Consider the following 24008-nt stretch of genomic DNA (forward strand, 5'->3'; position numbering starts at 1 on the left):
TCACAAGTACTTATTGGTGCGTGTTACATATGGGACAGTATCACAAGGCAACGGGTAACGGATGTTCTCTACCCTGCAAAACCCGGCTGTGTGTGTACGCTACAGATGAGGGGGAGGATGTGGCTCACGCTGTGATCACAACTAAGCCTACTAGCTAAACTTGCCTGTAGGAAATGCTCAGAATGATGCATGAAGCTGGCACCACGGCCGCAGGGAGTAAAGTGATCCCACCTTTGGGTGGGAGCAGCAGTCAACTGTGGCACTTGCTGCCATAGCTGTCGGAAGTGCTTCTGAGTTGTTCAAACCATCAGTTAATGTGATTGAAGCAGGAAGAGCATACACATTTCCACTTTATTAAAATATTGCATAGATACAGAGCAGTTGGGCACATCCATTCTAAGGCACTGTTCTGGTTTGAATGCAAGTCCACAAGAGAGAAAAGAGAAGCCATTACATTCCGTATTTTTCATCTCTACATTCAGACTCCTCCTGTGTTACATGTTTATTGCTACTGGGATGTCAGTTTTAACCCCACACTTATAGCAGCATCATACAGGGACCTGGATGACAGGAATTAAAGATACGTCCTGGCTGTAGCACGTGATATGCTTTGGCACTTAATTACAAACTCTCTTGCATTGTTCTCCATTTATTTCCCAACTCTTGTTTAACTAACGATACTATAAACTCCTTATGAACCGGACTCACGGATTCGTGTCTTGACTAGTTTCCATTAAGCCTAGAACAGGACCAATTAGGCACAGAGTACTTGCCCCCGAAATACTTATTTTCAACATCACTTCCGAGAACTTCAGTGGAATAGAACAAAATACACTTTCCCTACTCCTAGTTTAGGGAAAGAATGACTGGTGTCTTCATAAAGGGAAAATACTTGAATGTCCTACTTCTTGTATTTTATAACAAGGAACTAGGCTGAATGAATATTTTCATGTATTAACAGCTATAACTGACAAAGAGAGTTCCTCCCTTGCTACAGGAATTTGAGTCCTTACCACGATTATACAATGTTTATATAAGTAGCAATATGCATGTGTGATTATAAGTAAAATTCAAAGAGGTTGAGAATCACTGAACGACTGATAAATTATCTCGATTGGTGACCCTCACCTCCTTAAAATGATGTGTGTGTTATATAAAAAAAATGTATATACGTAAAGAATTTTTCATAACACCCTTGAAACAACTGAAGATAACTAGGCTTGGGAGCAACAAAACTATACTGATAGCTATAGAAATGGTTAAAGGCGGTGTGTTCCAAGGAATGTTTGCAGAATACTAGTTCTGTGGGTTATTACCGGGTATACATGAAAAAGGGTTCTGGGCGTCAAATAAGTTTAGAAAACACTCAGCCAAAAGAGGTGCTTTTTCTGCCTTTACCGGAGGACCTCTGAGAGATCCTTGTATGCTGATGTGCATTGTGTATCTAGAAAAGTGGAGACAGCAGGGATTCCCGAACTTATTTGTAAAATATCTTGTAGAACTAAGTGCTCTATGACACACGGTTAGGGGGACACTGAATTAAAGAATGGGCAAAATCTTAAAAGCACGGAGAGACACATCGGTGAATACCAAAGGACAGTAAAAAGCCACAGACACTGGTTTCGCAATCTAAATTAAGTTAGATTCTACTTGTATGACGTCAATTGTCCAAGGGATTCTTCCACAAAGAGCTTATTCTGTGAACAAAATAAATCATCAAGTTGATACTCAGCTCTAAGCAGCATCACCCCAGACCGCCAACTAAACAGACTAGCAAACTTTGCAAAATTCATAAGTAAAGGTTAAAATCTTAATTTCCTTCGACATAAACAATCTCAATGGAAATAACCCAGTTCTTACCAGGCAAATGTGTTCTCGACACATTTTTATTATTTGACAAAATACACTGTCTCCTTGCTTACTACTTAGAGGACACATATAAAGCTTTGCACGAACATCATCCCCTTTCATAATGACAGCAGAATAATTATGGTGCTGCTTTAGTAGTTATGTTGATAGACATGATCATCCATCATATTGACCCTACTCTGAAAAGGATTGTCATCAATTCTATGCTTTATGCTTATATCTATGACATAGTTGACTTAGGACACAAAACATTTCATTGTAAAAAAAAAAAAAAAGGAAGAGAGCATAAATCAAATCTGGGAATGTTGCAAGAGTAGACAGATAGTCTAGAATTCATATACTTTGGAAGAAGGGCTTTTTAAATAGTTTTTAAAACCTGTTCTCATAAGCTCAAACAAAAAAGATTCTTCCAAGGCAAACAGGCTGCTGTTGGTTAACTTTTTTTTTTTTTTAGTTAGTGTCAATCTCTGTGGGAACCTGTTCTCTTCAAGATTCTTAAAGAAGTCCTCTAAAGTGAGTGACCTGGTGCATAATAAGGCCTGCCCTCTGCCTGAAGCTTTTAGAACAGTGACTACACTTGTATGGCTTCTCCCCTGTGTGAATTCTTAAATGAATAACAAGGCTCGGTCTCTGTCTAAAGCTTTTCCCACAGTAAGTACATTTAAAAGGTCTCTCTTCGGTGTGAGTTCTCTGATGCAAAGTAAGAGCTGTCAGTCTACTGAAACTTTTCCCACAACTGTGACATCTGTGAGGTTTTTCACCCGAATGAGTTTTCAGATGTCTTTTGAGACTCGATCCATGACAAAAGCTTTTCCCACACTCAAGACATTTGTAGGTTTCTTCTTCAGAATGCGTTCTCTGGTGCCCTATAAGGTGCGACCGTCGAGTGAATCGCTTTTTACACACAGTGCATTCGTAGGGCCTCTCTCCGGTATGAAGCCGTTGGTGTCTATAAAGGTCTGAACTACGAAGGAATCTTTTTCCACACTCAGGGCATTTATGCGGTTCCTCTCCAGAGTGAATTCTCTGGTGCCCTGTAAGCTGCGACTTCCGCGCAAAACATTTTCCACACTGAGGGCATCGGTGAGGTTTGTCCCCTGGACTCTTTTTCTTCTGGGGTCTGGGGTCGAGAGGCTCTTCTAAGTTGGAATTCTCAGGTTTCTCTCCTGCAGAGGGGTTCGGATGATCCACCAGTTTTGTTAAATCTGTCTGTAGATCCTCCGGGGGACTTTCCCACTGATTTTCCAACTGTACATAGTCTTTTTGCAAAATGGGCCCATGGAGAGCATTCCCCTCTAAAGTAACAATAAATGGATACATATTCTCCAGTTTTTTCTGTTTTGAAGAATCTTCTTCATTTTCTATCCCCATCTCAAAACCTGAGAGAAGAAACAGAAACTGAAGATGTCACTGCGTCCCACAGAGAGGAACACACGAGGGAAAAGGAAGGATTGTATTAAACCACCAGCAGGAATACAGAAACTCCTTGGTAGAATCCCAAACTCTTTACCCTGATGAAGGCCGAATTTTTCTTTTCTTTATTCCATGACATCAATGAACCATGACTTACCTATCTTGGAGTCAAATAACTGTTTCATTTCTTTGGAATCTTGTAGTTCCTTCACCCATGCCTCTTCTCGAGGCTCCAATGAAAAGTTCACGTCCAGCTTTGGTATTGGATACCCTGGCCATAAGAAAGATGAGAAGCAGAATAGTTTATGTCATCAAGGGTTTTCTCTGACGACATCTGGGACATGTGGCCGCTTAAGGTCTACTTTCTCCCCAATGACTACGACTCCACCCAAGATCTCTCACAAGAGACTCTCTTTTTTAAAGATAAAAACAAAACATGTGATGAGAGAACATCCTTTTGTGCTCAATTCAAGGCCATTCTCCTCTGTGGGAGGAGAGTAAACCATTTCTGTGTTGAAATCAACACACTACATGATTTCTATATCTAGTCTGATATTTATTCAGGTTAGAGCCAAAATAGGCAGTAAATCTTCATAGAGTTTTGGCGTATTTTGGCATAAAACTGAGAAATGCTGCTATTGATACCGAGTGAAGAGAAAGCTAAAAGTTGGGGTTAGGAGGGGCACCTGGGTGGCTCAGTCAGTTAAGCACGTGACCCTTGATTTCTACTCAGGTCATGAACTCTTGGTTCGTGAGTTTGAGCCCCAAGTCGGGTTCTGTGCTGAGAGCTCAGAGCCTGCATGGGATACTCTCTCTCCCTCCCTCTCTGCCCCTTCCCCGCTCCTGCACATATGTGCGCCCTCTCTCAAAAATAAATACGCTGAAAAAATTAATAAATAAATGTATGGGTTATGAAACTATTTACTAGAATCTTTTCTATTGAGATTTTCAAATAAAATGGAAAATGACTAGGTTTCCAACAAGCAAAAGCAGGGTTTATGTTTATTTCAGGGGAAGCCTAGAAGTGCACTCTCTTGAAATTAACCCAAAAAACCATCCAACGGTATTTCTATCAGTCTAAGAACAACTAGAACAAGTTCCTACACTCACTGTCCCCATGTCCTACCACCTCTCTCCCCACTGACAGCTGCTGTGGCTCACATTCTCTTTCCACGACCTTTCCTCACCTTCCTCGGCTCTGGCAAAGTATATTGGTCTGCAATAAAGTGTGGGATGAAAACTGTTGCCTTGAAATCTAACTGCAGGATGCTGTTTAAACATCAGCAATATTTTTTAAAATAGTAGCATTATTAAAATACATTAGCAAAGGAATGAAAATTTACGTTTCAAAGCATTATGTCAAAACATAGGAAGGGGACTAAAATACCTTATTTTATATTTTCATGGAAAAAAGACCTTTTGCAATTAAGAATGACAAACAAAAATGCATTTCAAATACAATTTTGTTTAAGTTCACTATATTGTTGAGGTGCCCAGGGTGGCTCAGTCTGAAGTGTCTGGCTCTTGATTTCATCTCAAGTCAGGGTCTTGCTGTAAGTGAGTGTGAGCCCCAGATCGCTGGGGCCTCTCTCTCTGCCTCTCCCCCCATGTGCTCTCTCCTTCTCTCAAAATACATAAGCTTACAAAAAATGAAAAACAAATTCACTGCATTGTTTTTGTTTAGACTGCAAAGCGAAGAATGGGATCAAAGGGTAACATGGCACAGGTCAAACAAAACTGGGGGTTCCAGATCAAAGGAAACCTGCCATGAGGGAAAACTGAAACTTGAAAGAGGCAGACTAGCAAAGGCCTCGGTGTAAAATGTGGATTTATAACCGAAATGTAGTCGGGGAGGTGGATTTCCAACATATCACGAGGAGCTCTGCAGACCTACTTCCCAATGAAACTAGTGACAATTATTAAAAATAAAAAAAGGATGGGGCGCCTGGGTGGCTCAGTCGGTTAAGTGTCCGACTTTGACTCAGGTCATGATCTCACGGTTTGTGAGTTCGAGCCCCGCGTTGGGCTCTGTGCTGGCAGCTCAGAGCCTGGAGCCTGTTTCAGATTCTGTGTCTCCCTCTCTCTCTGACCCTCCCCCATTCATGCTCTGTCTCTCTTTGTTTCAAAAATAAATAAACGTTAAAAAAATTTTTTTTAATAAATAAAAAAACAGGGGCACCTGGGTGGCTCAGTCAGTTAAGCGTTATTTGGGCTCAGGTTATGATCTCACAGTTCATGGGATCGAGCCCCGCAATGGGCTCCATGCTGACAGCTAGGAGCCTGCTTGGGATTTTCTCCCTCCAGCTGCCCCTCTCCTGCTTGTGTTCTCTCTCTCAATAAATAAACAAACTTTTTAAAAAATTTAAAAAAATAAAACAAACATTGGTCCTAAGGGCCTACAGCAAACTAGGAAACATCTATTTTTTTTTAATCTTCTAAAATTCACAGGTAATAGGGAGATTCTTTTTTTAAAAAAGTTTATTTATTTTTGAGAGAGAGCCAGAGCATGAGCGGGGGAGGGACAGAGAGAAAGGGAGACACAGAACCCGGAAGCAGGCTTCAGGCTCTGAGCTGTCAGCACAGAGCCCGATGCAGGGCTCGAACTCAACTCGGAAACAGCGAGATCATGACCTGAGCCGAAGTCAGACCTTTAACCCACTGAGCCACCTAGGCGCCCTGGTAATAGGGAGATTCTTGAGGATTTAAACCACAACAGTTCTCTTTGGTGCCTCTCCCAGCTCCACTCTACACTGGCACAGGGACCGAGGCGGCCTCTCCCCCAGGAGGGCTATCTTCTTGGAAGGGGCAGGACCTCAGCATTTCTCATCCTACCCCAGCTACCCATTGTTGATTCTAAGGTCCAAACAATTGTGGCTGCAAGGTGGGGACAGCTTTTATCTGCCCAGTCTCTACTGGTGGCATGGAGGAGCTACCCTGGGTGTCCTATTGGTGACAACACTAGAGTACTCCCTGTCTGTCCTTGTAAGGCAGTTGTGATTATAAGACAGTGGTTCTAAGCCTGGAGATGCAACCCAAGAAGACCTGAGGGCCGGACCTAGTGCTCAGCTGGAAAGTGGCAGTTTCACTCAGAGATAAGCACACCATTTCCCCCACCTCCAGAGCAATGTATCAGAGATTTGGCCTCGGAGAAGCAGGCCTTAAAACAGGTAGCTCCTAATATATTCTCAAAAAAAAACAACAAAAAAAACACCTGATTCATTTGCAACAGAGGATGAACATTTAAGCCTAAGGATATTCTAAAAAAGAGCACAGATTATAATGAAAGGCAACAGGAAAGAGTTTGATAGATTTATGGACTATACACCCTAAACCGCAGGCTGACTAGCTTGCCGAAGAGAAGTGGGAAAAAAGACAAGCTGGGAAGAGCCCTCCTGGGATCACAACAAATCTCAAAACCTGACCTCAGGAGCTAGCCCAACAAAGGTATCTGAAATTGACTAGATTGGTCCAGGGAGAAATTATGCTCCAGGGCATTGCTGAAAACAATAGAGCAATTAGCTGGAAATTAATGGCAGGGTCAGGTCAGGGAAAGAGGCAGCCAAAGAAAGCCCTGTAAAAGTGCTGCCTTTCCAGGGTGACTGTGTGCACATCCGAGACTGTGCTCCCTGAGGGGCAACATCAAAAGGTTAACATTTCACAGTGGACTAGAGTTGACTGAAGGAACGCAGCCATTACCAAACAAATAAGCAAACAAATAACAATAACAAGCCCTAGGGAGGGGAAAGAAGGACTCCGGAGTTGCTACAATGTTTTATCTAAAATGTCCAGTTTCCAACAAAACATGATGAGCCATGCATGTGGACAGGAAAGTATGACTCATACACTAGAAGAAAAAAAAGAGTGGAGACCGGACTCTGCCTATGTGAGTGACTAGATAGTGAATTTAGCAAAGACTTCAAAGTAGCCATTATGAGTATCCAAGAACGAAACCAATCCATGATTAAGGAAGTAAATTATGATGACAAACAGCATCACATCACATCACATCAAATAGAGAATATCAATAAGTAGAAAGTATAATAAGAATCCAGTGGAAATTCTGGAGCTGAGAAGTACCATAACTGAAATGAAAAATTCCCTAGAATTGCTCAAGAATGGATGTGAACTATCAGAACAATCAGTGAACTTGAAGACAGATCAGTAGAGATTATACTATCAGAAGAACAGAGAGAAAAAAAGAATGAAGGGAAGTGAATAGAGCCTCAGAGAAAAGTCGGGTACCACTAGGTGCCATTATACTAGATGTATAATGAGAGAACCAGGAGAGGGTGAGAGAAAGGAGCAGAAAAAAAAAAAACAAATTGAAGAAACAGTGGTGCCAAACTGCCCAAATGTGTTGAAAACACATTCATCTACACATCTCGGAAGCTAGATGAATTCCAAGCAGGACAAACACAAAGAGATCTTCAAACGGACATATCAGAGAGCCTGGGTGGCTCAGTCAGTTAAGCATCAAATTCGGCTCAGGTCATGATCTCTGGGTTTGTGAGTATGAGCCCCACATCAGGGCTCTCTGCTGTCAGCACAGAGGAGCCTGCTTGGGATAATCTGTCTCCCTCTCTCTCTCTCTCTCTCTGCCCCTCTCCTGCTCTCTCTCAAAAATAAACATTTTAAAAAACCAGACATATCATAGTAGAAATCCTAAAGGTCACATAAAAAGAAGAAAACCTTGAAAGACAGCAAGAGGAAAATGACTTGTCACTTACAAGGGAACTCCAATAAAATTAAAGGCCGAGTTCTCACTAGCAACACTGGAGGCCAGAAGACAGTGGGACAACATATTCAAAGTGCTCAAAGAAAAATGAGAAATTATATCCAGAAGAGCTATCTGTAAAAAATGAATTGTGAGGGGCGCCTGGGTAGCTCAGTCGGTTAAGCGTCCAACTTCAGCTCAGGTCATGATCTCACCATTCATGAGTTCGAGCCCCACGTCGGGCTCTGTGCTGACAGCTCAGAGCCTGGAGCCTGCTTTGGATTCTGTGTCTCCCTCTCTCTCTGCCCCTCCCCCTCTCATGCTCTGTCTCTGTCTCCAAAACAAATAAACATTAAAAAAAATTAATCTGGAATAACAATATTTCTAATAAACAAAAACTGAGAGAATTCATTGGCAGAAGTCTTGCCTAACAAGAAATACTAAAGGCAGTTCCTCAGTCTGAAAGCTACTGATTCCAAATGGGAATTCAAATCCACACGAAAAAACAAAGGGCACAACAAGAGAGGGTAATTATAAAAGACGGTATAAATACTAATTTCTGCTCCTTTCTTCTCTTAAAAGACTGAGAGACAGATAGAGAGAGAGAGAGAGAGAGAACAAAGGAACAAGCAGGGGAGGGGCAGAGAGAGAGGGAGACACAGCATCTGAAGCAGGCTCCAGGCTCTGAGCTGTCAGCACAGAGCCCGACGCGGGGCTCCAACTCATGAACCCTGAGATCATGACCTGAGCCGAAGTCAGTTGCTTAACTGACTGAGCCACTTAAGTGCCCCTCTTCTCTTAAAAGATTTTAAAAGCAGTGTATAGAACAATATATATGTAGTGCACTGTTGGGCAAATAATCTGTAGAAATGTAATATATTTGCCAATAACAGCACAAATGAGGTGGATGAGCGCAAAACTGTATGGGGGTAAAAAAATGACTAATTAATAACTAAAATCCACAGGAAAGATGAAGAAAACCAGAAATATAAATAATGTTAATACAACAAAAGTCATAATATCTATTTGTATTTCTTTCTTCTCTAGCTCTTTTAGAAGGCTTAAAATTATATAAAGTAATATCTTTAACAATGTATTTTTGGGTTTCTAACATTTTTTTGAGGTTTTAACATTTTTAATGCAATATGTATGATAGTAACACCACAAAAAAGGAAGAAAATAGAGGTATATATAAGAAATATTTCTATATTTTACTAGCATGAAATTAGTATAAATCTAAATCTGATTACGTTAAGATGTACATGCTAATCTCTAGAGTAACCACTAAGGAAATAATTTTTAAAAAATAGTGAAAATTGATTAAGTAAAGTGCTACATTCAAAACATTTACTCAGTGCAAAAGAAAGCAGCAAACGAAGGACAGAGAAACAAAAAAGATATGAGAAATATAGAAAACAAAAAGTAAAATCACAGATGTAAGTTACACCATATCAAAAATCAGGTTAAACATAGATGCATTAAACAACTCAATCAAAAGGCAGAGATCATCATACTAGGTTTTAAAAATCCATCTACATGCTGTCTACAGGAGACACACTTTAGATTCAAAGATACTAACTGAAAGTAAAGGGATGGAAAAAGATATATCATGCAAATAACAACCACAAGACAGCCAGACTGATTACACTAATATCATACAAAATGGACATCAAAACAAAAAAGCTTCTAGAGATAAAAAGGATCAGTTTATAATGGTAAAATGACAAATCAGGAAGATATAACAATTCTAACCATACATGCACTTAAAAACAGAGTACCAAATACATGACTGCAAAAACTGACAGAAAGAGTAAAAGAAATAGACAACTGAGCAGTAGCAGAGACTTAAATACCTCTTTGCACTACTGGATAGAATATCTAGGCAGAAGATCATTAATAGAAGACAAAAAATTATAATCCTACTAAATGTCACAGACATTTATAGAACATTCCACCCAAGAAGTACAGAATATGTGTTCTTCTCAAGTGCACATGGAAAATTCTCCAGGGCAGTCAAGATGCTATACCATAAAACAAATGTTCAAAAATGTGAAAGGATCACAATTACAAAGTATATTCTCCCACCAAAACAGAATGAAGTTAGAAAAAAATAACAGAAGGGTGCCTGGGTGGCTAGGTTGGTTAAGTGTCCGACTCTTGATTTCAGCTTAGGTCTTGATTTCAGGGTTCTGAGTTCAAGCCCTGCATTGGGCTTCACGCTGGGTATGGAGCCTACTTAAAAAAGAAATAACAGAAAGAAATTTGAGGACTTCATAAATACAAGGTCATTAAACAACACACTCTTAAATAAATAATCAATCATAAAAAAATCAAAAGAGAAATTAGAAATACTTTGAGATAAATGAAAATGAACACACAATATACCAAAACTTAGGAATGTACCTAAACCACTGCTTAAAGGGAAATTTATAGCTATGAATGCCTATATTGAAAAGAAAGAAAAATCTGAAATTAATAACCTAACTTTGCACCTTAAAATATTAGAAAAATAAGAGCAAACAAAACCTAAAACAACCAGAAGAAAATAATAAAGATTAGAGCAGGATTTAATGAAACAGAGAACGGTAAAACAATAGAGAAAATCAATAAAACCAAGGTTGGTTCTTTGAAAAAAATTAACAAAATTGACAAATCTTCAGCTAAACTGACCAAGAAAAGAAGAAAGAAAACTCAAATTACTATAATCATAAATGAAAGGGGAACTATTACTACTAACCTTACAGAAATAAAAAGGATTATAAAGGAATAGTATGAACAACTGCACAGAAACAAATTAGATAAATGAAATGCATAAATTCCTGGAAACACAAAAACTACCCAAAATTGATTCAAGAAGAAATATAAAATCAGAATAGACCTATAACAAGTAAAGGTACTGAATTAGTAATCAAGACACTTCTCACAAAGAATGCCCAGGTCTGGATGATTCAGTGGTGAATTCTACCAAACATTTAAAGAATTAACACCGATTCTACATAATCTCTCACTGAAAACAGAAGAGAATGGAACACTTTCCAACTCACTGTACTGGCATAAGGAAAGAAAAATGTATCAGTGGAATAGAATTGATAAGCCAGAAATAGCCTTGTCATTTATTGTCAATCCATTTTTGAGAAAGGTACCATGACAATTCAATGGGGAAAGAATAGTTTCCTCAACAAATGGTGCTGGGCCAACTAGATATGCACATGTAAAAGAATGATGCTAGTCCCATTTCTCACACCATATACAAAAGTTAATTCATAATGGATCAATGATCTAAATTTAAGAGCTAAATCCACAAGACTCTTAGAAGGAAACATAAGTACAGGGGCACCTGGTGGCTCAATTGGTTGAGCATCCAACTTTTGATTTTGGCTCAGGTCATGATCCCAGGGTCATGGGATTGAGCCCTCTGCTGGGCTCTGCATTAAGCCTGGAGTCTGATTAAGATTCTCTCTCTCTCTCTCTCTCTCTCTCTCCCGCTCTGACCCTCCCCTGACTCACACTTTCTCTCTCTCTTAAAAAAAAAAAAAGAGGGGCACCTGGGTGGCTCAGTTAGTTAAGCATCTGACTTTGGCTCCGGTCATGATCTCACAGTTCGTGGGTTCAAGCCCCATGTCCAGCTCCACGCTGTCAGTGTGGAGCCTGCTTGGGATTCTCACTATCTCCCCTCTCTCTGCCCCTCCCCTGTTCGTGCTTTCTCTCTCTCTCAAGAGAAATAAACTTTAAAAATATATTTAAAAAAAGAAGGAAACATGGCTATAAATCTTCATGACCTTGAATTAGGCAACAGTTTCTTAAATGTGACATCCAAGGTATAAACAACAAAAGAAAAAAAACAGAAATTCTTCACAAACACATCCAAAAAATAGAAAAGGAACAAAGACTTTCCCACTCAGTCTATGAGGCCAATAGTACCCTGATAACAAAACCAGATAAAGACAGGACCAAAAAAAAACACCTACAGACAGTATCTCCGATGAAAATAGATATAAAAATCTTCAACAAAATACTAGCAAACCAAATCCAGCAACATATAATATGAATTATACACCAGGATCAAGTAATCCATTTGCATCAGGAATGCAATGTTGGTTTAACATTCAAAAGTTAAGGAAATACACCATTACAAGAGAATAAAAAGTAAAACCATGATCATCTCAATAGACGCACAAAAAGCATGTGACAAAATTCAAGAGTTTCTTGATAAAAACACTCAATAATCCATGAATAGAAGGGAACTTCCTCACCCTAATAAAAGGAATCAAGGAAAGGCCCACAGCTAACATCATAAATAACAGTAAAAGACTAAACGCATTTCCCCTGAGATCAGAAACAAGACAAGGATGTCCGGTCTCACCACTCACATTGAATATTGTACTGGAGGTTCTAGCCAGGGTAATTTGGCAAGGAAAAGGAAGAAAAGGTATCTAGATTAGAACAAGATAAGTAAAGCTATCTCTTTTTTCAGATGACATAATCTTTGATATAGAAAATCCTAAGGAACCCACTAAAAAATAATTTGAACTATTAAACAAGTAGGATTACAGGACACAAGATCAATATGCAAAAATTAATTATAATCCTATATAGAGAGATATTAAGTTTATTTATTTTGAGAGAAAGAGAGCACATGCACGGGAAGGGCAGAGAGAGAAAGGGAGAGAGAGAATCCCAAGCAGGCTCCATGCTCAATGCATAGCCCAATGCAGGGCTAGAATTCACAAACCGTGAGATCATGACCTGAGCTGAAACCAAGAGTCAGATGCTTAACCGACTGAGCCACCCAGGCGCCCTGTAATCCTATATATTTTTAATGAACAACCCAAAAATGAAATTAAGAAAACAGTTCCTCTGGAAAAACCATTAAAAAGAATACTTGGGAACAAATTTCATAACAGCAGTATAAAAACTTATACTTGGGCAACTATAAAAAATGTAAAAAAAAAATGAAAGAAAATCTAAATAAATGGAAAAGCACCACATGTGTATGCATCACAAATTTAACACTGTTAACATGGCAATACTCCCCAAACTTATCTACAGATTCAACACAACCCCTATGAGAATCCCAACTGACTTCTTTGTAGAAACTGATAAGCTGATGCTAAATATCACATGGAATTGTATCAAACTCAGAGCAGCCAAGACAATCTTGAAAAACAAAAGCAAAATTGGAGCCCTCACACTCTCATATTTCCAAACTTACTGGAAAGCAATAATAAAGACAGTGTGGTATTTCCATAAGAATAGACATATAGATCACTAGACTAGAGCTGACCGTCCAGCAGTAAACCCATATACCTGTAGTCAACTGATTTTGGACAAGAGTTTCAAGTCCATTCAATGTGAAAAGAATGAGCCTTTTAGCAAACCATGCTGAAACAACTGAATATGCGAGAATATATGTAAATATACATATTATTTGGGCCGCTACTGTGCAACTTATACAAAAATTAATTGAAAATGAATCAAAGCATTAAATGCAAGCTAAAACTATAAAACTCTTAGGAGAAAATTTAGGGGTAAATTTTCATGACCTTGTATCAGGCAATGGTTTCTTAGGTATGACATAAAAAGCACAAGCAACAAAACAAAAAATAGTTAAACTGGACCGCATCAAAATTAAAAAAAAAAAAAAAAGAACTTTTGCGCTACAAAGGACACTATTAAGAAAGTTAAAAGACAGTCACAAAACATGAAAGACTACTTATAAGTCATATATCTAATAATAGACTTTTATCTAGGATATAAAAAGATCATATACAACTCAGTAATAAAAACACATATAATCCTACTTAAAAATAGGCAGGGGTGCCCAGCTGGCTCAGTTGTTAGAGCATCCAACTCTTGATCTCAGGGACCGGAGTTCAAGGCCCAGGTTGAGTGTGAAGCCTACTTAAAAAAAATAAAAAAATAAAAAACAAAAATAGGCAAAAAATCTAAATAGGCATTTCTCCAGTGAAGATACACAAACGCCCAATAAGCCCATGAAACGATGCTCAACACCATTATAGTCTTTGAAGAAACACTTCACACTCACTAAGATGGCCAGAATAAAAATCTCAGATTCTTCTCAAGTGCATATGAGACAGTTTCTGGGATGCAGACGGTATGTTAGGCCACAAATTCGTTTCTATGTATTTAAAAACACAGATCTCATTCAAAGTACTTACTCTGACCACAATGGAATGAAGTTAGAAATCAGAACAGAAGGAAAACTGGAAAATTGACAAATTTGTGAAAATTAAATAACACCCTGTTAAATAACGAATGGATGCAAGAAGAAGTCACAAAGAAAATTAGAAAATACTTAGAGATCAATGAAAATGAAAATGCAAAGTGCCAAAACTTTTGAGACATAATGAATGCAGGGCTAAGTAGGGAATTTATAGCTATAAATACTTACATTAGTAAACAAAAAAAGCCCAAAACAGTAACATAAGTTTACAACTTAAGGAACTAATAAGAAAAGAAAAACACTAAGCCCAAAGCAGAAGGAAGGAAACAATAAAGATCAGTCAGAGATAAACAAAATAAAGACTAGAAAGACAATAGAGAAAATCAATGAAACCAAACATTGGCTTTTTGAAAAGATAAATGAACTTGACAAACCTTTAGCCAGATGAACTAAGACAAAGAGACAAAGAGAAAGAAGGCAAAAATTGTTAAAATTAAAGTCGGGATATTTCCAATCATTCTACAGAAATAAAAACAATTACAAGACAGCACTATGAACAACCGTATACAAACCAATTGGATCACCTAGATGAAATGGATAAATTACCAGAACCACAAAACCTACCAAGACTACATAACAAAGAAACAGAAAGATCTGAATAGACCTATTCAGTAAACTAGTAAAGAGAGTGAAGCAGTAATCAAAAATCTCCTGACAAAGAAAAGCCCTAGACCTGATGGCTTCACTGGTGGATTCTACCAAACATTTAGGGAAGAACTAATACAAATCTTTCTCAAACTTTTCCAAAAAAAAAATGAAGGGGAGGAAACACTTTCCTCATCCTCTGAGGCCAACAATACCCTGATACCAAAGCCAGAAAAGACACTATAAGAAAATGACACAACAATATCCCTTATGAACATTGATACAAAAAACCCTGAACAAAATATTAGCAAACTGAATTCAGCAACATATTAAAAGGATTATATAACATGACCAAGTGATATTTGCTTCTAGAATGCAAGGCTGCTTCAACATATGAAAATCGGTCAATGTAATATACCACCTTAACAGAATGAAGGGAAAAAACACACCATTTCAAATGATGTGGAAAAAGCATTTGATAAAATTCAACATCCTTTCATGATAAAACAAAAAAACCCACTCAACACAATAGGAACAGAAGGAAATTACTTCCACATAAATAAAAGCCATATATGAAAAACCCACAGGGAACATCACACTCAGTGGTAAAAGGCCGAAAACTTTCCCTCTAAGTTGAGGTAGAAGGCGAGGATGCCTGCTTTGGCCACTCTGTTCAACACAGTACTGAAACTTCTAGCCAGAGAAATTAGGCAAGAAAAAGAAGTAAAAGGAATTCAAATTGAAAAGGAAAAAGTAAAATGATCTCTATTGGCAGATTATATGATCTAGTATATAGAAACCTTGAAGATTCCATTAAAAAACTGTTAACATAAATAAATGAATTCATCAAAGTACCAGGATACAAAATGAACCTGCAAACATCAGTTCCATTTCTATATACTAACGATGAACAATGAACAATTCCAGAAATTATGAAAACAGTTCCATTTACAATAGCATCGGAAAGAATAAAATACTTAGGAATTAAGTACATCAAAGACTTGTACCACAAAAATGACAAAGCATTGGTAGAATAAATTAAAGAAGATATAAATAGGAGTGCCTGGGTGGCTCAGTCGGTTGAGCATCTGACTTTGGTTCAGGTCATGATCTCGTGGTCTGTGAGTTTGAGCCCCACATCGGGCTCTGTGCTGACAGCTCAGAGCCTGGAGCCTGTTTGATTCTGTGTCTCCCTCTCTCTCTGCCCCTCCCCTGCTTGCACTCTGTGTGTGTCTCTCTCTCTCAAAAATAAATAAATATTTCTTAAAACAAAAAAAAAATAAAGAAAGAAGATCACATCCCATGTTCATGGATTGGGAGACTTGATACTATTAAGATGTCAATACTACCAAAAGTGATCTGCAGATTCAATACAATCTCTATGAAAATTCCAATGGTACTTTGTTTGCGTTAATAGCAAAACCCATACCTAAAATGATATGGACTCTACAGGGATGCCCAAACGACAAAAATTCGTGGAAAGGAAGAACAAAGCTACAGGACTCACACTTCCTGATTTCAAAACTTACTAGCATATAGACTAATGGAACAGAACAGACAGCCCATACATAAACCTTAATATATATGGTGAAATGATTTTTAACAATGATACCAAGATTATTCAATGGAGAAACAATACTTTTTTCAACAAATGGTGCTGGAAAAACTGGATATGTGTGTGCAAATGAATGAAGTTAGAACCTTACACAACAGCACGTGCAAAAATTAACACAAAACAGATCAAAAACCTAAAGTCAGGACCTAAAATTATGAAACTCTTAGAAGAAAACATAGGGGAAAGCTTCATGACACTGGATTCGGCAATTATTTCTTGGATATGACACCTAAAGTATAGACAACAAAAGAAAAGGTAGACACAGAGTAGCTCATGAAAAATTTAAAAATTTATCCATCAAAAGACAGTTTCAGCAGAGTAAAAAGGCAACCCACAAATGGGAAGAATATTTGCAAATCATATCTGATAAGGGATTAATATCTAGAATATATAGAGAATTCTAAAATTCAACAACAAAGAACATTCCGTTTTTGAAATGTACAGGGGGAAATAAACTTTAAAAAAAAATGGGGCACCCGGGTGGCTCAGTCGGTTAAGTGTCCAACTCTTGGTTTGGGCTCAGGTCATGATCCCGTGGTTTGTGAGTTCGAGCCCAGTGGCAGACTCTATGCTGACAGCATGAAGCCTGCTTGGGATTCTCTGTCTCTCCCTCTCTCTGCCCCTCCCCCACTCATGCTCAGGCTCACGCTCGCTCTCTCAAAATAAACAAATAAACCTTAAAGAAAAAGAAATGTTCAAGGATTTGAATACACATTCTCCAAAGAAGATATACAAATGGCCAATAAGCACTTGAAAAGATGTTCCATGTCACTAACATTTGGGAAACACAATTCCAAATTACGGTGAGATACCACCTCACATCCATTAAGAATGCTACTATCACAGAACAGAAAATAACAAGTGTTGATGAGGATGTGGACAAATTAGAAAAGTTACGCACTATTGACGGGAATGTAAAATGGTACAACTACTGTGGAAACCAGTGTGGCTGTTCCTCAAAAAATTAAAAACAGAATTGCCGTATGATTCAGCATTTCCACCTCTAGTTGTATGCCCAAAAGAAGTAAAAGCAGGGTCTCAAAGAGATATTTGCATACTAGCTAAAACATGGAAGAAAACTAAGCATACATTTACGGAAAATAGAGAAAATGCAGTAGGTACGTACAATGGCATATTATTTAGCCTTTACTTGGATGGAAATACTGCCATATGCTACAAAATGGATGAACCTTCAGAACATGTGTTAAGTGAAATAAGCCAGTCACAAAAAGACAAATACTGTATGATTCCATGTAGATGAGGTACGCAGAGTAGTCAAATTCATAGAGACAGAAAGCTGACTGGTGGTTTCCAAGGCTAGAGACATGGGCAATTATTTGTTTAAATGAGTATGGGGTTTCAGTTTTACAAGGTGAAAACAGTTATGGAAACAGATGTTAGTAGTGGTTTGACATTAATAATGCACTCAATACCACTGGACTATACACATCACAATGATTAAGATGGTAAATTTTATGTTATGTGCATTTTATAACAATAAAAACAACTGAAAAGGGGAAAACAGGCTTCTTGAGCAGGGTCATTAGCTTACAGGGTTTTTAATCCCATCTGATGTACCGTGCTTTGTTCTCAGCTCCTCCCAGAGAGGCGTCCCTCCTCCCACGCTTCATCACGGTGGTCCCCTTCCATCCAGCAGTGGGTGTTTCTGACCCACCCCCAGACCTGGAGAGCGCTTCAGCTCTCAAAGTACAAACCTCAGAAAGGAAATAAAACCCCTGCCTTACCGGGGTCCAGGAAGGGCTGGCACTCCTCAGCGGCACCATAGCTCAGCTCCTGCAGCCCTGCCTGTGGGATCCAAGGCTCTGCCACTGGGCCCTCCGGGGCAGGTCCCATTACTTGGAGTGGGGGTGACTCCAGGTGGATGTTTGGTGGTACGTGTGCCGTTCCCACCGGTGCCAGTTCTTCCAAGAGCATTTCCTGCCTATCGATCTGGGGCAAATGGCAGAACCCATCACTCTAAAGTCTAGACCAGCAATGCCCGGTAGCGACAGTGTGACCCGTGTACGTCATTTTGCTTTTGCAGTACCCGCATAAACAAAGAAGAAAGCGATGAAGTCAATCTTAATAACATGCCTCGGTTAACCCAGTACCGCTAAAATACCCTAAGTTCAGAATGTAATCAACGCCAACCATTACTAGGGAGATATCTCACCTACTTTATTTCTCATGCTCAGTCTTCTGAATGTGGCCAGCGTTTTCCACTTAGAGCGCATCTCAGTTTGCACTGGCCACATCGCTAGCGCTCAAGGGCCACCCACACTTGGCCGGTGGCGGCCGTACTGGGCAGTGCACGATTAGGCCACAGGCACATAAAATCTGCTATCGTAAGCCAAACCCAGAGGACAGAGAGAGGAAGGGAAACCATAAATTCCTTACGCCCTGGGGCGGGCGCAGCAAATTTTGCAAGGCTCCAGTTCAGTGAGGCTAACTGCACAGCCCCGTCAACACACAACACCGGGCACCTAAGGCCCAACTCGAAGCCCTTTCTCCCTCCTGCCACAGGTTCTGCCCTGTGCCCTTCTGAGCAGGGGACAGTAGCGCCACCACCACAGGCTGACGTGGCATGAAGGCAGGTGGCCGGCGGAACTCAGTGGGCAGAGACGGGAGTATAAACCGTTCACGGTGCGGCACTGCTCCGGGTCCCCGCCAACTCTGTAGTTCCCCCTCAAACTTCCATCCAGGTAAAAAGAACCTGTCAAGGACTTCACACTGTGGCTCATATACACACCAAATAGTGTTGCATATGGTAGCGTGACCTGAATTTTCTAGGAAAGCCCTACCTGGGAAATCAGACAACCACTGTATTCCTTGTTGTTCAGATTGACTGACACTCGTTGCCACTGTGGAAAATCACACGACCAGCGGTGCCACCCAGTGTTTGAGCTGTCCCAGTCTGAACTGGTGGCTGTCGCCTTCCCGGTGACTTTATGCATAGATGCGGGCATCTGACAACTTCAAGTCTTCTGTGCAGTCAAGCCCGAAAAGGGAGTGTGTTCAAATGCTGATTCGATTGTGGCAAACTATGTCCCCTTTCCTTGATTTCCTTTCTAGACTCCACCTGACCCGGGCTGGCAACATTTTCTTATAGTCATATATTAAATAATTACACTTTATGGGTCATGTTGGTCTATCACCTACACTTCTTGTATTTAACAACCTTTTAAAAAGGTAATAACCATTATTAGCTCATGGCCTGCATAAAAACAGGCCTGGCGCTGCATTTGGCCCACAGACCACTTATTGTAGTATTGTTTTTGATTTTGTGTGTATGTAAGGTTACATTATATGTAAATTTCATTTCAGGACAGCAGAAGAGACATTACTAAGTATTTGTTACAGAATAGAAGCTGGGTTTAATAGCTGAGAATCACGGAACCATATGCCAATTCCAGCAGAAGGAAAAAATGAAAATCATTTCAGGGAAAGCGCGGGGTTGGAATTGAAGTGTCTGATCTAGTATCAGACGTCTCTGCTACTTCTGTCTAATTACCAAGATCCCAAACTCTTCTCACCTGCTGCTCTGGTATCTCAAGTTCTCTCTGTAAGTCTTCTATCAGCGACACAACTCTTTCTCTATTCTCTGGGCAATGTTCCCTCACCCAGGTCTCTATCTCCGTGGGCAGGATGGTTAGGAACTGCTCCAACACCAACAGCTCCAGGATTTGTTCCTTAGAGCGCATCTTTGGCTTGAGCCATTGACAGCAAAGCTCCCAGAGTTTGTTGAAGGCTTCATGAGGCCCGGCTGCTTCTTTGTACTGGAACTGCCTGAAGCGCTGGCGGAAGACTTCACAGTCCGCGTCATAGTCTTGAAACACAGAGCCCTGATTCAAGGAAGCCTGGATTGCACAACCCAGGGCCACAGCCATCGCCCCCTTCTGGCCGTGTGCAATTTCTCTGGGGCCTGAAGTCTCAGATTCCAGTATTTCTTTGTGTACGTGTGTCAAGGGGGAGCCACCCACAGCTGAGGACAGGACAAAAGGAGAAAGGAGAAACAGCAGTGATTACCAGAAGCCATACTTACTTCCCTTAACTTGTTTACATTCCGCCAAAGCCCTAAAGCAGCAGACCTTAATCTTTTCTGGTGATTCTGAGAATCTAACGAAGGCCAGGGAATCACTTCCTAGAAAAATACACATACACATCTAATGCTGCATCCATTTTCCAAACATTTACAAAATGTTCTACGCCCTACACGGACCCTCTAGAACTGTGCTGCCCAATATGGTAGTCACAAGTCCCATGTGGTAGATTCAGTTCAAAGTCATTGAAATTAAAAATGCAGTCTCTCATTCATACTAGTCACATTTCAAGTGCTCCACAGACATCGCTGTAGCAAGTTCTACTCGATAGTGCGACTCTAGAATTCCATTGACCCAAGGCTAAGAACCTCTTCCCTTAAATGAACCACCCTAGATGTGCTGCCCTGTAACTATACTCCCAAACTAATACAAGCTATTTTGTGTCTCTGAATATATACAGGCCACAAAAGAAATAGGGGAGCAGTGGTGAACCACCCTGAAAGCCCCTGTGCTATTGAGGAACCCTTGGTTGCCTTAAATAACAGGCATCTTAGGAGAACCACACCTCCAAAGGCTCCAAATCTGCAACCTTTCATTCTTCTCCACTCAAGGCGTGTGTACTTCAGCCCACATCAGCGTGACCCTCATCCTGCTATGGCATGCCTGCTGGCTTTCTCATGAGAAAAAAACACTACATCAGGGCAGGCCATCAGCCATCTGGGCTGCATTAATTCTGAAGGCCACTGATGGCATTCATGTTGCTAAGTCCAAGTGCTGTTCTCGGCTTCCTGCATTTATTAGGTCAGGTAGCCCTCACCCAAAGAGAGGAGGTGGGGACTAGTATTATGCCATGAATTCAGATGAGGGAACTGAAAGTTGAGGCTCAGGAGGACTGAATAACTTGTCCCATGTCACCCAGTAAATGCCAGACAGAAATGGTGACAAGGTTAGAATGAACAGATCCCTGCAACGCTCATGGCTAAAAACATCCAAATGTTCTTAGGGCAATGCCTGAGGTCACAGACGTGTCTCAATACCAGCACCCACCCTAAGCTATGGGTCCTCTCTCTCTCTCTCTCTCTGCATTTGCCAAGATGCCTCAGGTACCTGTTCTCTTCCCTGGAGTGGGACAAAGAAAAAAATACTCATGATCTTCCTACCTAGTCATCCCAAATGTACCCTGTGACCCTATCACCCCTTATCTCGATGGTAACCTGGACTTTAGCGGCAGACCATCCAGGCGGGATAACCTGCTCGCTTTGTGAGCCTGACACCCAGCGCTTCTGTCTGTAACATGAAAATGATGATAGCATCGATTTCACAAAATTTCCTGTGTCGGATGCAACTGCACGGAAGCGAACGACAGCATGCGGGGCACAGAGGAAGCACTCAGGAAAGGTTATTGTCCCGAGCACTGATTCCTAGAAAGCTTCCCCATCTCCCGCCTAGGCACCTAACCGTCGCTGGAGGGCATCCAGGAACTCTGCCGGCTGGGGCTGTGGACCCGCCCTTACCGTGCTCGGCCTCGCAGCCCGCAGCCCTCCCCAGACGCGCCGAACTCTCCACCACGTCCACCAGGGCCCTGACCGTCCCGCTGTCCCTCCGTCCGCCCTTCCGCAAAGAAACGTCACTGCACCCCGGGACTCACGGCTTCTCCCCAAAAGCCGCCAGAGCGAGCCTGCTCTCACCCGGCCCACGGATAGAGAGGTGTTTGCAGAGCGGGCACTCGGAGAAAAGCGAGGGGGGACACGTCGTGGGAACGTCTAAAAGCCAGTCACAAATCGGCTGCCTGGGGCGCGAGCATGGCCCCAGCGCGCTCCCGCCCACGATGTCCCGCCGCCTCGAGGGGCGATCCCGGTCTCGGACAACCTCGGGAAGGCCCGGCCCGGTCGCAGGGAGCGGTGGTGGGGTCCCGGCCGGACAGCGGCCCGCCGCCCGTCGCTCGCCCCTGCACACGCCGCGGGGTCAGAGCTGGCGATGGACGGTTGCCGTAGCCCCAGCAGGACCGGAGCACCTCCGCCCGCGCCCGCGCCCGCGCCCCAGGGACGGCCACGCCCTCTGGCCGTTCGGGGACTCACCGCCTCGGCGCCCACGGCTCTCCCAGGCTCCCCGGGGCAGCTGCGCAGGGCGCAGGCGCGCGCCCGCCTTTTGGACTACATTTCCCGGCAGGCCCCGAAACACCCGCCAGCCGTCTGTGCCCCTTAGCAAGCTGACGTGGGAGGGGTCGCCACTTCCTTGGCCTCCTCTGGGCCTCCAGCCGCTATGGAAGCCTTCCCATTTCCGGTCTTAAGTGCCTCTGCAGCCCAGGGGCTTGGGTGGGACGTTCCCGGTTCCTGATCCTAGGGAGGGCTTCTCTCCCGGTAACCCTAGAGAAATCAGAGCGGTGGGGACCTCCGTTAACTCTGTTAGGACTGGGTCACTGATTCCCAAACCTCTCTGTGCAGGAAGAATTTCTTGGGAGAGCCTGGGAAAACTTCAGATTTCTGGGCCCCTTCCCAACACCCTAAAGCATCGCAGCTTGCATGAGCTCGAGAATTCGCATTTTAACAACCTTTCCTGGGCTTATGACTCTGGTCAGGCTCTCACAGACCGCAGTGGCCTTGGGCTACCTTTCTAGTTTCTTCTCTTGAAGACCCGAGCTTCAACCTCGCTACCCTGTGTGCTCCTCTCCGCCTACCGCCGCCACCCGCGGGCTTCTGGGACTTTGGGTTCGCCCAGTGGCCCTGCCTCTTGTCTTCTGATTGGTGCCTCCCGAGCCCCGCGCTTGGGTCACATTTCCCCTCCTGGGTGAGCTGGCACAAGGCCAGAGGGGATGCTGTTCCTGGGAGATCTAGTCCTCACATTGGTCCTCGGTTAGTGCTGATGGTGTTCGGACGACAGACTTTAGTGCTGGTACTTCCCTCGTGGGACCAGGACCTAGTCCTGCATGGGCCCTGGACGGAGAGCCTCCTGTGATTGTGCCTCCCAGACCTGGGCAGAAGTGAGATGAGGAGCCAGGCGCCCCACCGCCCCAAACATGCAGAGGCCCGGGCACTGGAGACAGCTCCCCCCGGGTCGGAGTTGGGCTGGTGGGCTGGGACTGGGGGCCAGGGGCATGCGGATCCTGCACATGCTGTTTATTGTCGCACGGGGCTCCGGACACCTTTGCCGGAGGTCGCGGCTGGTTTCGGGGTCAGGATGTCTAGGAACCTGACCATGGCATCTAGCCCAGGCTCCCAGGAGCAAAAAGGGCCCCTGTTGTGAGACCCCAGGAGTTACTGTGCCTACAGTGAGGACCTGCCCTGCCCACCCACCCCCTTGCCCCCCGCACCTGATGGCCCAGACTGGTGGCCTCCCACTTGCGCTTCTGTGGCTCCTGGCGCTAGGTCCCTGGAAACCGTCAGGCGGCTCCTGGAGCTGTGTCACTGGTGGGTGGCTTTGGCCTGAGACGCGCACCCTGGAGCAGGCCCTAGATCTGTTGGTGTCCGAGCGGTCCCTGGCCCTCCTGTCCCAGGACATCCACAGCCGGGTGCAGAAGCTGTTTCTGCC

General features: G+C 42.4%; 1 protein-coding gene across 2 annotated transcripts; it reads right to left on the bottom strand.

Annotated features, from left to right (window-relative positions):
* Positions 1–332: 332 nt before the first annotated feature.
* Positions 333–22614, bottom strand: ZNF449 (zinc finger protein 449). 2 transcript variants are annotated; one of them, XM_081794136.1, is made up of 5 exons: positions 22559–22614; positions 19974–20422; positions 18186–18390; positions 3440–3553; positions 333–3248 (listed from the first exon to the last, which is right to left on the bottom strand). In XM_081794136.1, exons 2-5 carry the CDS (start codon positions 20325–20327, stop codon positions 2365–2367), a joined length of 1557 nt encoding a protein of 518 aa, XP_081650262.1. In that variant the 5' UTR covers positions 20328–20422; positions 22559–22614; the 3' UTR covers positions 333–2364. The 2 variants fall into 2 exon arrangements, with proteins under 2 accessions (XP_081650262.1, XP_081650263.1); XM_081794137.1 differs by lacking the exon at positions 22559–22614 and adding an exon at positions 22129–22532.
* Between the last annotated feature and the right edge of the window lie 1394 nt (positions 22615–24008).

This window comes from Panthera onca, chromosome X (assembly GCF_046562875.1).
Source record: "Panthera onca isolate mPanOnc1 chromosome X, mPanOnc1 haplotype 2, whole genome shotgun sequence".
Lineage (NCBI taxonomy): Eukaryota > Metazoa > Chordata > Mammalia > Carnivora > Felidae > Panthera > Panthera onca.

Coding starts and splice junctions, on each gene's coding strand:
- ZNF449 (XM_081794136.1), bottom strand. CDS start 20,327: ATGGCTGTGGCCCTGGGTTGTGCAATCCAGGCTTCCTTGAATCAGGGC. Junction 3,554..18,185: donor CCAGCCCTTCCTGGACCCCG/GTAAGGCAGGGG, acceptor TCTTATGGCCAG/GGTATCCAATACCAAAGCTG. Junction 3,249..3,439: donor GTTATTTGACTCCAAGATAG/GTAAGTCATGGT, acceptor TTCTTCTCTCAG/GTTTTGAGATGGGGATAGAA.